The 17,768-nt window shown below is 39.6% G+C and overlaps 1 protein-coding gene across 2 annotated transcripts in view; it reads left to right on the plus strand.

Annotated features, from left to right (window-relative positions):
* The window catches only part of DKK2 (dickkopf WNT signaling pathway inhibitor 2), a 45,722-nt gene extending 32,835 nt beyond the window's left edge, over positions 1-12,887 (plus strand). Inside the window, exons 2-5 of one of the 2 annotated variants that reach the window (XM_074589404.1) lie at positions 6,829-6,979; positions 7,608-7,757; positions 8,291-8,566; positions 9,537-12,887. In XM_074589404.1, coding sequence (XP_074445505.1) covers positions 6,829-6,979; positions 7,608-7,757; positions 8,291-8,541 — 552 coding nt within the window. In that variant the 3' untranslated portion in view covers positions 8,542-8,566; positions 9,537-12,887. Of the gene's footprint in view, positions 1-6,828; positions 6,980-7,607; positions 7,758-8,290 lie in introns of both variants that reach the window. The other variant, XM_074589403.1, reaches the window with a different exon arrangement.
* The last annotated feature ends 4,881 nt before the right edge of the window (positions 12,888-17,768 follow it).

Below are 17,768 nucleotides of genomic sequence, written 5' to 3' on the forward strand. Positions count from 1 at the left end.
TAAGCTTGTCATGGCAACTGAACAGAATAAATCTGTTTCATTGCAACTACTGTGAGTTTTGCTTTCAGGAATGGTCTGTGCCACAGCAGTCACTGAGAGTGGAGAGTTTCTGGTGAGATCAGTCTGAGACAGGATTCATGTCTGGAGCTGTCTGAGAGCACAGCATGATTTCCTCCGTGGGATAAATTAACCATGGCTTTCTGCTTGTGCACAGTGAGATCCCTCGCTATCATCTATGCTTGTGTTGAGCTAAGAATAGAAAAAAGCAACATCAGCAGTGCTGTGGGAAAACTGCATTGCTCCAGATGGCTGCTGATAAACTCTTTTCTCATTTGGGATTAAAAACAAAATAGTAGTAAATGACGGTCATTTCCCATCCACATCTTAATTTACATGTTTGCTTAGCATCTAGGAGAAAACTAGGCTGAAGTTGGTCCATTAGACCAACTATATTCAAACTATATTCAGTTTGTCTGAATATACTTGAGAAGCTATCAGAAAGTAGAAAGTTTTCCCCTTGCAGGGAAAAAAAACAACCCACGAAGAGTTTGGAGTTTGTTTGTTTGGTTGGTTTGTTTGTTTGTTAAAAAGCTTTAACTTCCTCCCTTCCCCCCTCCATTTTGCTTTATCACATTTATATGGTTCTGAATGAAGAGCTCTTATTTCCATTGTTACAAAGGTTTGTGTCCTGTGAGATCATGTTAGGCCTTCTCCTAGACTTTCGTAGAAAGGATCTTCCTTCTATCTCCAAAGAAGTGAGTGGGACAAATCCCACATGTGATGTATTCATCTAGCTCTATAGGCCACATGTTGCATGCAACTGTCCCACCAGTGTTGATCTGCTAAAAGCCAAAACAAATTTGAGATCCCAACTCAGAATCAGGCCCAACCAAGGAGCCAAACAATGACTTGCATTCTTTGTAATTAGTCTTGACAGCAGGCTATTTGGTTAAAGCATATGCTTGCATTTCCTAATTTATTGGCATGCTTTTACTTTGGATTAACTAATTCTTCAGAGAGAGAGAGAAACGCAAAAGCAGCCTTGGCACCCTGTGGCTACTTCGTATGTTTGCTCTATGGGGACCAAGTCCTTGCTCAGAAAGATAGCTCTGTCCTGTCCAAAAGCAGGACGGGAAGGAGAGGCTCTCACCATGATTGAGCCAGTTGGTTGCTTCATCGTGCCTGATGGCTGTGGAATATTAAGCAATATGTGCAGTCCCGAGACTAAAGGGCAAACAAGCTCTATTGTTCATCTCTTACGTGGAGGGCGGAAACTCTGTCCTCTTGCCTATAGTTCAGGCCAGTTTTGATCACTTAGTTAGCACACTGGCTGTAGAGAGGTCAGCTTCCACCTACTTTACAGTCATTATTTCAAAATTTATAAAAGTATAATTAATTGAAATAGAGAAAATAACTTTTTTTCCTTAAGTAACAAGTGACACATAGGCTGAGTTGCAGTACCAATTCATTTGCAATACGCTGTCCCACAGGCATGATGTGAATATAAAAGATTATATAGGTGTGATATAAAAGAGAAGTCTTTTGACAGCAGAAAAAGACATTTCTGCTGGATGTGATAGCATAACTTAGTGGCGCAGGTATTTACATAGGGTATTAATAACTAGGGATTCTGTATGCTCAAGACTGTGAGTGGTAGCCTAAATTTGATTTCCAACACACTGGTACCTAGGAAGCAAGACCATTCCTGGGATAACGTATGTGTCTATTTTCTTGAGTCACTTGTGTCACCTTTGCAATAGCTATTGCCTCCTTGCCAGATGAGAGAGTAATGAAGGATTGACACGGGTAGCTCTACAGTGCTCTTACTTTCCAGCTGTACAAGTGGCTGTGGCTTTTCTCCTGTTCTTCAGCTCAGTCCCCAGTACCATCACAGGATGATTGTATGAGACAGAAGCTGGCCGCGTATCCAGTACAGTAACCGCAGTGATATTGTCATTTATGTGGTACATGAAATGTTAGTTCTCTTCTTGAGCGCTGCTCAGCATCCACAGTAAAAGGGTAATGAATAACCTCCATGCTGTTTCTTCTGCTGGGAGTGGTAGTAGCCATGATCTCCTGCCAGGACCGACTCTGCACTTGGACTTTATGATGTGTTTAAAAAAAAAAGAGCGAACTGCTTCTGGGGGACTCACTACTGATATCAGTTCCACCAAATCACTTATTTAGGCACAGCTCCTCTCAGTGTTGAAGGTGGGTCTGAAGCCAGCAGTGTCTAGGACTCCTTGTGCTGGATAAGTGATGACACAGCCTAGGTAAAATATGCCAGTGGCTCTTCCAGCCTTTCTCTGACATAGCTAGCTAGTACAGTGTGGAGTAGCTTCAGCGTAAAAACAAACACGACATCATAATATGAGCAAATGAGAGCCTGGTGACTAAGACACTGGCTGAGAATATTGTCTTCAAATATTTGCTGGAGGCCATGCTGAAATTCAAGCCCTTATCTCCCAAAGCTCAATAAAGTATGTCTGCCATCAGTCTGCTCACTCACCCTTCAGCACATTACAGCATCTGTCTTTCTTACTCTCCCCTGGAGTGCTTCTCCATTACGTTTTATAGTGCCAGACAGAGAGACTCAGACTGACTGCCTCCATAACACAACTTAGTATTGCTCCAGCTTGCGGTGAAACTGTGTGGTTCAAGATGACCATATAAAATATGTGGGATAGTAAATGACTCCAGCAAAAAGCCCAAAAAAACACCATTGCACCAAGTAAAGGTACTAAGTTAGATGTCCTCTGCCAAAAAGGGGAAGACAAAGGTAGAAATAAACCTCACTCCTGCACGCTCCTCAAATCAAGGGAATGGCATTAGCCACTTAGTCACAAAAGTTAGATAGTCAGTCCCTTCCTCTGCCTCACTCTGAAGTTAATACAAAAAGAAGAGCCTCAGTAATACCCCTGGAAGAACTTGTTCGACTATAAAACCCCCCAACTTTTCTCCCCTATCAATCATCTGCATCATTTTCCTTGAGTATTTCTATCATGCGCTCGGAAACACGGGGATGGAGATTCATAGTCTCTCTCCCAAAAAGGAACGTTTATGCGTTGCTATGACCTGGCTGTCAAAGGTTAGTCTTGGTGGACTGATGCAGGGCACATCCTGGCACAGCATGAGCTGGAGCCGTTTAAATATCTAGCCTGAATCCTCTGACATTGCAAAAAATCCAGTACATCTTTGCTGTACGTTTTTGGACATGCATTATAGAAGGATACAAAAGTAATTGGAATGACTGAGGAGAAAACATCTCAGCAAGCAATGCTCTTAATCAGACAACACGTTCTGAAAATGTGACTCATTATCACAGGCAAATCGAGTTTATGTCATGCTACGGGTGACTTGATTGCCTGTAATCTGGGCTAAAAAAATTAAATAAGATTGTTTAAATGCAGCTTCAGGGAGCGCTACATATTTTATCTCGGTTTCATCTGGTTTCCCATAATATCAAAGCTGTGTTTAGTGCATAGAGATTTATGACCAGAAAATTATATGCATAGCTGAAGAATGTGAAGGGACGATGTGCCTTGTAGAATTAGTTATCATTGCTGGGGAAGTAGAGCTGGTTTACAGCTTGCATTTTCCCTCTCCATCTGGGACTGATTTGTGTCTTTGTGTTGTATATAGGAAATGTTCTCTGCAATTCTCTGAACATAAAGACTGTGTTTCAGGCACTGCGGTGTAGGAGATTTTGAAAACCTTGACTCAAGCATAGACAATTGTTAGCATGTACATTTTTACAAGTATGTTTTCTTTATCTTGTATTTTAAAAAAATATATACATATTTATACATAGATTGGCTCAGCTACTGACAACAATGGGACAATTATGAACACATTTTCCCTTCTGCTAGCCAAGGCAGTGTACGCACAGTATTATTTTGTTTTATTTTTGTGTTTTAATACTGAATGCTGCACAGTGATAGAACTTACTTTGCTGAGAGCAGGAGTTATTCCAATGAATATCTAGTGAGTAGGAGACAGACACAAGGCTATGTAGACATTTTTGTTTCCAACTTTTTGTGATTGATAGCTAGGGTATCAAATGGATGGTGGTTTTGGAAGAAAGATCAAGGCAACTGATGGCATCAGGCATTTGCAAGAGGGTTTTTTCATATAGCTGGCTGGCAGCTGGTCTTTTGGGGTTTTGAATGGACTTGTCAGTTGTTGTCTGAGCTCCATGCAACACAAATTATTTTTTGATGTGCTGCTGTCATTTGCCTTGGGTAAGTGAATGTTTTGGCTAATTTTTTAATTTCCGAAGTGTTATCTTTATTTAGGATGGGACTCTAGAGTGAGACTAAAGGCTGAGTTATGTCACGTTTGTTGTCAGTCTTTAATGTTGAAATTGTCTTTGGTTACTTTTACCATTCTTAAAGACAGAGATGAGAGTTTGCAATTAGATGTCTATCTTAAAATATCTTTTACATGCCACAGCCTAACAGCCAAAAGTAAAACAGACACGAGATATGGTATGTGAGAGCATTCATTAGCACTATTCATGATCAGGGAACTCTTTTTTTTTTTTTTTTTTTAAAGATATTTGAGGAACCAAAAGAAAACTGCAAGTAGGCTTCTTGCTGACAAGTTGCAGGTGTATACCACATGCCCACATTGGAAAAAAGATGCAGTTATGAAGGTCTTGATGACAGACAAGGGTCTAAAATGCCTTCATCTCCAGGTTTTAGCTAGTTCATATGTTTTTTATTTGCATTTCCCCCAGATAGCATTGTTAGTATTTTCCAAACTGAGTATAACCATGCACAGGTCTCTATAAAATCATTTTTCTGCGTTTAGTAAGGTCTCATTTAAGACAGGGAAGTCTTACTTTTATGGTAACTATATCATAAATTGTAAATCAGTGTTAATGATTTCTTGCTGGAAAAATGAGGGAAAGGAGCGATGAGACAGATTGAGGGGACAGCGCTTTAGTTCTACTTTGCTAGAATAGGTAGAATCCACTAGTACCAAACAGGTGAGTGCTCACTACTCCTAGATAAAAGATGTGGCCGCCTTTGATGTTCTTGAGGATGAACTCAAGAGGAAATGTCTACTCTTAAGGGAGAAAGACTTACACATACGTCAGGTTACTCCAAACAGCTGCACTCTGGAATCATTCTTTAAAGACACACACTCAGAGGGCAGAAGTAATGGGGCAGCAGCACTTGTGAAATATCCAGCCAGCACTTTTGGTACTGTGAAGTAAATTTTGACAAGAAAACAACTAATGAAATCACATGGGAAATGGAATTGTTCCCCCTCCCACTAACGGCACTAGAGAAACTTGCTTTATTATCAGACCTCTTGTTTCTTCTGCAATTCTCAACAGAATGGCACAAAGACAGAGAAACAAGAAGTTCTCCATCTAAAAGAACAATTTTCAGAGCAAATTCTCAACAGCCTCCAAGTTTTTCTTTTCTGATAACAACATAATCAAGCCTTGATTCAAAATATTATTAGAAAAGTAACCAGCCTATTTTGAAAATTAGTCAGTTGAGCTTTTTGTTTGTGGTGATTGATTAATTGCAAGAGTCATTTTGAAAACAGCAAAAGCAACGCACTTTGATTTATTTAAAGTGCTGGATAAAATTAGTTGAGGAAGTGTAAACATCATTTTCCAGAAAGTGCCCCAAATTTATTCTCATCCTTTTATCTAAACAAATTCCTCAAGTATAATTTTGCAGAATGAAAAAAATCTAGGATTAATTTAATAGGCAGTAAAATTAGATGCAGACAGAAAGCATAGTTGTAGCTGTGTGGGAGTCAGCAGAAAGGATCCTGGAATGTGTCAGTGTGTGTTGTTACGTCTCCTTAAAGCATCATGTCTTTTCCTTTTGTAGGAATAAACCTTTCTTTCTCTTTATGGGAGAATACAGAGCTTTCACACCCTTTTTTAAAAAGTCAGTTTTCCTGTAAGATAATGCTGGTTTTGATGAATATAGGAGAATTCTATATGTGCGTCTCTGCTTGTGCAAGACAGTTTGTGCTCTATAATATATTCCATGCTGGATACCGTAGGGTGGTGTTTAGCATGTGGCAAGTCTAAGGCATATACTAAGCCCATAAGTGAAGTAAAAGTTATGAAAGTGAAATGCTGACCAAGGATGTTTGTTCACTTCCAAGGAGTGCAATTGGTGTGGGCCAGTGGGGAGTGGTGCAATTGCAAAGGAGCTTGTACCAATGTGGTGTAGATGTTCACTGTGAGAACAGTGAACTTACCCATCAATGCGTTTGACAACTATCATCAAAGGAAAAATGCCTCCTTGGAGTTTAAATTAAAATGTTACCTATTGCAGGGTGTGTTTCAGGATTTTTACTAACCGAGAGGAGTTTTATGGCTCCATTTATTCTTCACTGTGGAGTTTTAAGCTCTTGTCTTTGAGTCAGAGTCCTGAACCCACAAAAATATGAGTTCTCTTGTGCCAATATATGTTTGAGGCAAGAAAAGATGAAACCACCAGGGAGCTGGTTGTATCTCCCTGATTCTTTAAGCAGACACATCTTCACCAGCAGCATGAACTTAAACATTGCTACATGGCTGCAGTGAAGCAGCTCTGCCTCTATCTCCTGTCCTGGCCCCTGTGAATGGTCTCTCATGTGTTGGTTTCTTTGTTTGTTTGAGGGTTTTGGTGGTGGTGTTTTGTTGTTGTGGGTTTGGGTGGTTTTTTTTGTTTTCTTTTGGGTTGTTTTGCGTGTGTTTTTTGTTTTGGGTTTGTTTTCTTGGTTTTTTGTTTTGTTTTGTTTTTTTTATTAGGTTGCATACACACCCTGTACAAAGGAGTGCTTACTGTAAACCTTTCTTTTACCCATCAGGCCTATCCCTGTACCAATGATAAGGAATGCGAAGTTGGGCGATACTGTCACAGTCCTCATCAAGCAACGTCTGCGTGCATGATGTGCCGGAGGAAGAAGAAGCGTTGCCACAGAGACGGCATGTGCTGCCCTGGGAACCGTTGCAACAATGGTACGTCAGTCATTTCTTGGTTTTCCTCCATAAAATCAGCATTTTGATAGCATCTGTTTCTCTGTGTGTTCCCAGCAGCAGTATTTTTTCCTGGGTGACTGTGCTTGTTTTTCTAAACCAAGAAAACTTCATTTTCTCCTTCATTCCACTCCATTTCATTTTCTTTAATAGTATTTCTATGTTTAAGGCTTGTATACTACCAGACTTTTTCTCATTTTGGGGTGGGGAAACCCAAAAATGCTAATGCTGCTGACTGGAATCACAGCAATACATTCACTGTGGTTCGATTCACTGGAAGACTGCACAGAACCCATATTTTTAAGGAAGCAAAAGACTTAATGACTCCTTGATCTACTCTCCCTGGAGAGGGTTATAACCATAGTGTTTGCGTTCCCATACTGTCCTCTGGAGAGAGATGTTCTCCAGGTGCTCAGACCATAAAGACAGAGTGACAATGAGACTGTCTGACACTGAGCGAAGCAGAGCTGCAGTGAAGTTAGGTGCCAGGGATCAGGATTACAGCTGAGCATCACTGAGGACAAGCCTCAGCACTTTCATGGTCCTGGTCTGTGTATGTCTCTTACTGCTTTTCCTCTTGTTCAAATCTTTGACTGTCTTTTCATCACAGGTATTTGCATACCAGTAACTGAAAGCATCCTTACACCTCACATCCCTGCTCTAGAAGGGCCACGCAACAAGAAGAACGGTCATTATGCTAGCAAGGATTTGGGATGGCAAAACCTAGGGAGGCCGCGCTCCAAGCTGTCACACATAAAAGGTAAGATCACATTTGCACTACACTGCTTTGTTCCTCATGTTATGAATCATGTTATTGCTGTTAAGGTACAGCAATGCAAACCAGAAATAGGCAGTAATTTCACAGCAGGACCCAAAAAGTGATGTAACGTCAACCGACAGTTCCTGTGAAATAGCATCTGCTTTCTTCTCTATGTCAGAGGTGGATTGACAATCCATTTTTCAGTTGTGCAAGACTGCATACATCCTCCTCTTGTAACAGTCATGTAATTTAGCACTTGTAATTCTGCTTATGATCCTGTAGCTGAATTTCTCTTTACTAAGGCTTATGGCAGGTTTCATTAATTATCCCCTTGAACCTTTCTGTCTTCATAGATAGAACCTTCTATAGATAGATATAGAACCTTCATATCTTCCCTTGTGTTCAAATCCTTCAAATAGCCACAGATGGAAATATCATCTCTCCTTTTTCTGAGCTTCGTTTGCATCAGTCTGCACTGCACCTGTACTTTCACATTTTCCCATGAGGTAAAATAGTTTGGTTGCTCTTTTTAGGACACGAAGGCGATCCCTGCCTACGGTCATCAGACTGTATTGAGGGACACTGCTGTGCTCGCCATTTCTGGACCAAAATTTGCAAGCCTGTGTTGCATCAGGGGGAGGTGTGCACCAAACAGCGCAAGAAAGGTTCCCATGGACTGGAGATTTTCCAACGATGTGACTGTGCCAAGGGGCTGTCTTGCAAAGTATGGAAAGATGCGACCTCCTCTTCTAAATCAAGACTTCACGTGTGCCAGAAAATCTGAATGAGGATTGGCAAGACAGTATTAAGTAACTGTGGCTTTATGTATTTAATGCATTATGGCATGGTGGGAAATGAGGACTGCAAATGAAAGCGGAATGGCTAATGTAACAGTTAGGGTAGGAGTAGAAGTCGCACCAAATGCATTTCTTTTTGAGCTGGTGGTAAACACAAGTGCAGCTGGAGTTCTCCTACTGTGCAGCTCTTTTGTAAATAACTTCTACAGTTTGTGGGAAATGCTAGTATGCAAACAAGTACAGTGGAAATTAATGTCACTTACCTTGCTGTGTTGTCCCATGATGTTTTAGGGGTTCAGTGTTAGGGCTACAGTGGGTTTCCAGCGTGGTAATGACTGCTAAATAAATTGTATACCTTGTACTCCTATAGGAAGCAGTGCATACCAGGAAGACTCATCTGTCAACACATTATCGGTCACATTGCAGGTGTGAGAAATGGAAAAAAAGTTACTGTGAATGTCCACACGCCCTTGTCACGCAGGGCTGACCCTTCAGCAAAGAAAGCACTCCTGCAGGACAAGAGTGCTATGTTTTGCAGGCCCTCATGAAAGAAGTGAAAACTTGCCATCTCACAATTTCAAGAGAGCAGCAGTTTCTCTAAGAGGAGGCATTTAAACAGGGTTTTGTTTCTGATGTGTAGGTAAATTGAAATGCTTTATATAGCTCAATGTCATAGTATGGCACTTAATCGCTTGTATTTGCCTCGATTACTGCTAGTATACATTGGGTTGAAGAGATGAAGCAAATATGTGCATGCTGAATCCGGAATTATATACAGGCAGTTGCTCATTAGTCCCAAATATACTTTCTTTGCCTAAGCATACTTGCATTATAGACATTTCCAAAAGAAATAGCAGAGTGTTGAAGTGCCTAACACGAAGAGCTATGAAGTTCTGTTGCTGTTATAACAGGTGCTGTAGACATTTGTTGAGCTGTTTAGAGCATACTGCTACAAACTCAGATTTTTACGTTTTATTCGTAGCAACGGGATACTGATGGCACTCTGCAGAAGTATAATGGATTTGTTTCTTAGAAGCAGCAAAGAAAAAGGAGTTGGCTCTTGTGAGCACCTCCTCTCCTGCAGAAAAGGATGTAAGAAGATGGTACGACTGCAACTGACTTGTCAAACATCATGCAATGTCACAGCATACCAGCCTCCAGCACGTGTTCAGCCTGGACTCGATGTCCTCTCAGTCTGGACTCTTCTGCCAGGAATGATGGAAGTACATGGACTGTGGAAACAGCTGACAACTCTACATTGTTTGTGTGCTGGTTAAAAAAAGGACAGTCTCTATCCCTTGACTTGTCTCCCTGGTCTTTTCAAACTTTTTTCATTTTATTTGCAAGTATTCCTTTGTATAAACATTGGTAAAGAGACTGATATTTCTTAAAAGAAGTCTGATTCTGTAACTGACCTACTGCTAAATTGTAATTACCCATTTATAATTACCCGTTTTCTTGTTTTGTAATACAAGGGACTTTTCTGTTTAATCAGTTCTGAACAAGGCGGGTAGACCAGTATGTAGTTGAACTTTGATGACCATGTCACCCATACCTAAGACGCCTTTTCCCACTGACATGTCTCCACCAGTGGCCGTGTAATAGCTGTAGCTTAGCTGCACCACCCGACTCACACTTTCTAATTAGAACACAGACCTCAGCTATGTTGCCTTTATCTTTCATAAGAGTCTAAGAAGAGCATTTCACACACACCTCTCCCTACTGCAGTTAGTTTTTATTGACCTAGAGGGACTGCTCAGAGACAGGGTCTTCTGGTTTTTAATAGTCTCCGTCAGAGTTTTGTCTTGCAGTCCTATCATTGTAACTGATTATTTCAGAGTTTTTCCAGTGTAAGTGAAACAGGACTAAGGCTCAGAAATAGCATAATTTCAAGATATTAAAAAAGTACAGGAACCAATTTTGCAAGTGTTATTTACACTGACACCACACACACTCAGCAGAGGAACTCTCTTGCGCTCATTCTGACTACAGATAGAAGAAAATGATACCCAGCGTGAGCAGGGGGTTGCAGAAATGGGCTCTCAGCATTTTTTAGCTCTTTTTATCATTGGCCTAACCCCTTTTCCTCTTGCAAAACATAGTTATTTGGGATAATTTATTTACAGGAAATGTTTAATGAGATGTATTTTCTTATAAAGATATTTCTTACACAAAGCTTTGTAGCAGAATATATTTGCAGCCTGTTGACTTTAATGTAGAAAAATGTATAATAAGATTAAATATATTAAATGTTGTTTCCCATTCCTCCCCCAATATTTCACCCATATTCTTTTCCTTACCTGCTGCTTAAGAGTAGTTCTTTCTGGAAAGATATGGAAATCTATTGAAAAAAAAATACATATGTTTTAGCTGTACAAGAAAAAGCATCTGATTGTACTTGTGTCTCAAAGCATTATGTAGGTCTAGTTTTGGTAAAACAGGTGAAGATCATGTTAAAATCCCCATGCATAATTTCCAAAAAACTGGTTTAAGTGGCAACTATCTATATGCTGCCTTTTTTTTTTTTTTTTTTTTTTTTTTTTTTACACACTGGACGTTTTACACCTAAGCGTTCAAGAATAAGTTTTGAAAATAATGTGCCTGGATGTATAATTTTCAATCAACCGGGTTAAATAGGAAAGGTGCACAGACACGTTCCGTTCCCTGAACAGTGCTACTTGTCAGAGAGACTCACGGTGGATAAAGCTGCCATTCAAATTACACGGCACTTTGCTATAGGTTACGGCATACAAATGCACTCCCGCAAGATCTATAACTAGCAATTCTGAAATGGCAGATAACAGCATCCAGCTCTAATAACGTGAAACAATCCATATGACACAACTGAAAATATTGCTACTAAAACCAGCCAAGTTCTGATCCCAGGAATCCCCCCCGCAGAGCTCAATAAATATTGCAAAATAATGGCTGTGGTTATTGAGCAATGATCTCAATATCCTTGTTACTTGTTTCTGGTAAGCCTTTGCTCAAACAGATGTACATTTGGAGGATGGAATGGTCTCCAAGTTGCACTAGTGTTTGTACAAAATGAAAAGGTTTTGCTACTGTTATTTGCAATATTTGGTGGGTAGGCCTTTGAAAATTCTAACACTTTTAACAACAACATAATGAAGTTGTGAGCATCTTCAGAGCCCTATGACTTCAACAGAGCTTGAGGCTGCCAATGCCCTCAGAGGTTTAATCTGGGAACAAAAACAATAGGCACAGGCGATTCGTTGCACACCACAAATACTGAGCAACATAGCTGAACTGAATAGCATGCACGCAGTTTTGCAAGACTGAAGTTTGATTGTTTAGAAGCCATTCAGTTAATATTTTGGGGAAATAATATACATCAGTTTGAGAATAAAAGAACAGCTATATTTGGGGATAATTGCTCTCACTCACTATGTCACTCATCAAGAAAATTAGGAGTGACTCTGGCTCAGTAACATTACAGAAATCTGCTGTCATGACACAAATACTGAAGAGATTATTGCTGAACCATTCAAATACTCTTCTTGTTAGCCTAGAATAGCCTCAACAATGCAACATCTCTTTGGAAATACTTATTAACTTTTCTAACAAATAATGGATTTCTACTCTGTAACAGCGTGTATTTGATTTACAGTATAAATGTGGGTATGTATCTATTACTGTACTATTTGCTTTGTCTTATGTTGTTTGCGAGCTATAGTATTTATGATTTTAAACATTTTTTAATGAAAGCAATTAAAACAGATTTATGCACTTACTTGTATAACAACACTTTCAACAGCATACGTACAGCACCTGACACCTAAAGCACAACTCACCAGAATTCAAGCCATCGTCTGCATATTCTGACTTTCCTGTTCGTGGCTCAACAACAGCAAAAAAAAAACCAAACCAACAAACCCCTTCCCAACACCATAAACTGTCTTGGGCAGAGGCTAAGAAGAGACGGTCCTAAACTGTTCCTTGGTACCAACCCAGCAGCCCTCTCTGCTTTCGCTTCAGAGCCCTGCATCATCACCTCCAATAGGAAAGGTAAATGCTGTCAAAGAAAATTTATATTTTTTCCATCCCTTCAAGTTTCCTTTCCTTCTAGGAAAACCATTTACAAAAAGTTATCCTGAAGGTCAAAGCCAGCAGAAACTCATATAGTAGATCCTCTAAGCCAAGGCTTTTAGGAGTCTTGAGACCTAGCTTCTAACTTACAAAAACTTCATTGCTAAGAGAGTTATGTAGACCTCATTTACAAAAAAATAAAGAAACATAATGCTTTGGATTGTCAGTCAAGTGTTCTGAAAATAAATGTCTGTGGTGGGAACAACACCACACAATGGGCAAAACCACCACCCACCACCCCCAAAACACCTTCACCTGCAGTCCCTGACAAAGGGAATGCAGTTATTTTTTTGTACTAGGCACAGTTTCACTCCACACAAAGCCATCATTAATTTTGTTTTTAAAACACACTAATAATAAAGTTATGCTTTCTCTCCTAGCTCGCCAGTGTGATGTATGGCATCTTTCTGGTGCTGCATTAGACAGGAGTGACGAACAGCCTTAGTCTAGAGGTCTGCTTTCCCTCATTTAATCCTAATGTTTCACTGAGATGAACAGAAACTTCCTGCTCAAGTGCCTTATTATCCCATACAGCTTTTAACACGCCTACCGCTACCAACGAGTGCTTACAGTTCAACACAGACCCTACACCCATTCTTACTTTATGTTTTACCTTCAACTTTATGACCGCTGTCAGGTGCTAAAATGTGGTAAATGCCTGCTGTGGCCCTCTCTTACCTTACTGCTCTGCCAGCTTTTTACAGACCTGCTTAAGGCACAAGGCAGGAGGTAAGAAGAAAGCACAGAGAATGGCGGTGGTGGTGGGGAGGATGGACTGGAGAGAGACAGCCAGAAGCCTGAAATGGCAGGGAGAGGGGGAAATCTACCTCAAAATTTCATTAGAAGCTATTGCAAAAAACCATGAGTGCTCATCGTATCCCACACAATTATTAAACACAGAGGAAGGGCAAACATGCTCTGTGTGTGTTCCTGAGCCCCACAGCACTGACCCAAAGCCGGGGGGAGGCCTGACTGGGTGATCTGGGTCCCTCAAAAGCTGCAGTGTTGAGCCTATGTCCCCCTGGCAGCAGCATGCCGCTCACCTTGGCCCTCTACGTATCCAAATCCCAGTAATTCCAGAGGCTTTGGATTTGTCACCAACCCTCAGACGCATTGTTCAGACAACATTGCTATAGCTCGCAGCCTGCCCATGCCTAGGGAGCCCACTGGAAGACTGTGGGGAAGGAAGGAAGAGACAAAAGCAGGAGACGGCTGCCGCGTTGCAGAACTCCAGCTGGTCCCAGAGTTATTATTTTGACCACCACTGATGGGCCTGACCCTGATGGATATACAGCATTGGATGGAGCTCATTGAAAACTTGTTTATTCTGGCAGCTCCCTGTTTTTTTTGGAATTGCTTATTGTTATAGCATGAGTGTCAATTACTTATTTACAGATGTCTGGTACCAATAAACTCTTTGTTTTTTTTACAGTACCGGCTTGCAGCTTGATTTAGAAGTGGTTTGCTGCATGCCAACTTCCTGAAGCAGAGGAAATAATCTTTTAGTGGAAATTAACATTTTAAGAAGCACAAGGTTTTTGGGCTTTATTTTTTTTGTTCTTTTTGTTTTGTTTTGTTTTCTTTTTAGGAAAACCCTATTTAGAAAAAGAGGAGGAAAAATACGTAACTAACACAAAAAGATTTCCTGACACAAATCTTAGTCTTTGAGTCCTTGGCAAAACTCATACTGTAATTCTCCACTTCTATTATCAAAGGTGACCAAAGAGCAGTCAACAAACCAGAAATGTATACCTGTGTGACTGCTATGGCATGTATATTCCTGTTTTCTATACCTTATAAGCTATTCTTTGTTTTTGAGAGTATGTTATTCATCAATGTTCACTCGATAGGCTTGCAAACTTCTTTTAAAATTCAACTATTAATCACACATTCAATAATTCAGTACAATTGTAAGCATAGGACTCACAGATATTGTTCTTTCCTTAATGACAGTAATTTTTAATGGACCCATCAAAGTATATAGATACATACAAAGTAATGAATGACATGGTTCTGGAATAAATTTGCCAGGAATTTTGGAATGCATCACATTAATGAATCCAATGACCACCCAAAGCTTTAGAAAAATCCACCTCAAAATTATTTGGGCAATGTCTTTGTCTCACTATCTGAGCAGTTATGGATATTGTAGCAATGCTTCTTTAGCACAATGGATGATAAAAGAAAATCCTCATGTATGTGCTCGCAAAGAACAGTTAACTCTTCTGTTTCAAATAACATTTAACTCTTCTATTGAGTTAAGTTCAGAAGAGGGTGATACTGCCTTTCCCAATGCAGCACACTGATAACTGGCAATATTGTGTTAAGTTTGGAGAACTACTGGATTAAGTTATTAGAACGTGTTAATTACTTCAAAGCTGGTGCACTTTATCCTGGAGCTTCCTTCTAACCTGTGTGGAGATCAATGTTTTGGGGAGGAACAGTCTGCAAGTCATTAGAAATTAATCAAGATGACCGTAAATAACTGTAAAGCAAGAGGCCTTCCGTCTGCTACCATGGCATCTGGTGAGACCTCAAAATGTATCAAAACCTATGAATTTATCAGATTAATTTTCATTTTTCTGCATCTCTGGATTTTTAGTTCTGTCCAAAATACAATTCTTATAGTATCTCCAGCCTGACAAAAACTAGAGTCTCAAATTAATGATTTCGATTGCAGAGCCTGTTTTCATGAGATTTGCAGCTCAAAATATATATTCAAAAGGTTCAGAAGCTTTGAAGCAGAATCCAGAATTCTTTATGTTTATTCAAGTACCAACTTTCAAACATTCTGAGATTCACTTATTAAAAGCTCTTGTAGAATAGTATGGTTATACAATTGCAATTACATACCATATTGTGCAATGCACAGACTAAATACATCTTCAAATAGAAGAAATCAAATGAAGAAATTTTCTGTCTAAGGTTTAATGCTGAAGACTAAAAGTCACACACAACAGAGTGCAATCATTTAGCACTCGTATTGTACAGGGACTATCTTAATGATTCAAACTAAAAATACCTAAGTGCTTTAGTACAACTCACCTCAACACTTGAGCGACACCAAGATTATAATATTGTCATCAGGGTACACACTGCACTGCTGTATACCTTTCAGCATTTACAGCAATAGGATTTCACCCCGGGTGCGTTGTGATAATTACTGAAAAAAAAAAGTGGATATAAACAGGCAATTCCCACCGTAGTGCCATAAATCTGGCCATATAATTTATGTATTGACGGTCGTTATCACCACTGGTGACACACCCTCTCTGAATAAGGAAACAGGAAGATATTAATATGAAGAAATCTTGCTTTGCATGCAAACATTTTAACAAAAGATGGAATTACTTAAGTTGCGTCTTACCTTTAATAAGGTCAGCTTCCCTAGTGTTGTCTTTCCCATCTGGATGAAGAGGTTCATTTGTGCGTGACCAAACACGTATTTAATCAGTTCCTCAGATGTGTTATCAGAGTAATTTTTCGTGTCCTAGAAACAACACAGGAACTTAGTTTTCACCCAAGAGTTCAAATTAATTTTATTTTTGGTTATTAATGCACATTTCTGCCGTTTTAAAAAAACAGACTGCTAGAATTTGCAGACTCTTTCAGGAATATTCCACCTCTATCTGCCCAATTGCAGAATTTAAATGAAAATAATTGCATGAAATGTAGAAGACAACAAAACTAAACAGTTTTTTTCTAATATCTACTGAGCACTAACAAAAGTGAGAAGACAAACTGTCAAGGAAACGTGAGATGAACTCAGCAACAGCTTGAAATAAATGTTAAAATTTCCTAAAATTCCTAAGTATTAAAATTTTCCTAAAAGTATTTCCTAAAATACATCTCTGAAACATAAATGCTTTGAGTATAATAGAGGCTGATTTACCGATGATCCAATAGGCAGAAAGCCCTATAGAAGGCAGCGGCCGTAGCTGAGGTGCTGCACTTCAGTAATGTTTTCAAATATCCTGGTGTCACCATGTGGCACAGCTCATCTTTCCTGAAAAATCAAAGCAAAACCAGAAAACACTCAAAGCAGAACTGAAAAGACTTCACAGATCAGCAGTAACCACATCGCAGGAATGGAAAACAGTTGCAGGAAAAGCTTCTTGGAGGAGAATAAGGATTGGTTCAGGGGTCGAGGGTTTATTGACTATTTTAGAAAGAAAAATTACTGCGAAGACGATGATGAAGTGCTATAAAGTAATGAGAGGCTGAGAGAAGGTAACCTGATGCAACAATTTAAAATTCTTCATGTCAGAAAGAAACAGTAGGTCATCATAGTACTCCTGCGCATCATAACCTACTGTATTTTACCCACTTAGCCCTTTTAAACAGTCATGGACATTTTCCTAAAGCACAATTTGCACAGGATGCCAAGTAATATTTCCCTCAAAGTCACCTCAATTTGAAGTCACCGAGAGAGGAGGTGGCTTGTTCCGTATTTAAATACATCTCGCTTATCCCTGTTTGGTTTTGTCTGGATTTTTTTTTTTCCTTTTGGATGAAGGAGACATCTAGTCCCTACTAATTTCTCCACATCAAGGTACTTCTACATTGAAAGCCACTCACATTTCAGTCTGCTTATCAGCCTTTGTATCATGGTCCTTTTTGCTGAAAGCACGTGTTAGCATTACAGAATAGCCCAAGAGAGGTAGCAGGAGGTTTTTGACAGCTGCACTGGGGACACCTGAGGCTTTTGCATCTAGGGAAATTGGTGAGACTGTTTGGGATTTTGTGACAAGCACTGTAACTGCTAAAGTGATCAGCAGTTAAATGCTCATGTCAGCTTTGTTGACATTTAAATTAGTACCTGTGGAGACACTAAAATGCCATAGTTTAAAGCTCATCAGAACTAGAGCTGGTGGGAAAACCTGTGGAAAAGACTTTTTTATTATTTTCTTTTACTGCTTCCATTTGGGGGTAGAAAACATTTTTAATTGTGAATTATATGTTTGTTCAGCTCTAGATAAAAATGTATTTTATACTAACAAAGTATTCGTTATCACTGATGCATCTTTTTTGCAAAAAATAATACTGCAGCCTTGATATTTAAAAATTTTCCTCAAGTCGTAGGAAGAACCGTAGACTCCAGCCT

Source organism: Larus michahellis, chromosome 5 (assembly GCF_964199755.1).
Source record: "Larus michahellis chromosome 5, bLarMic1.1, whole genome shotgun sequence".
Taxonomy (NCBI): domain Eukaryota; kingdom Metazoa; phylum Chordata; class Aves; order Charadriiformes; family Laridae; genus Larus; species Larus michahellis.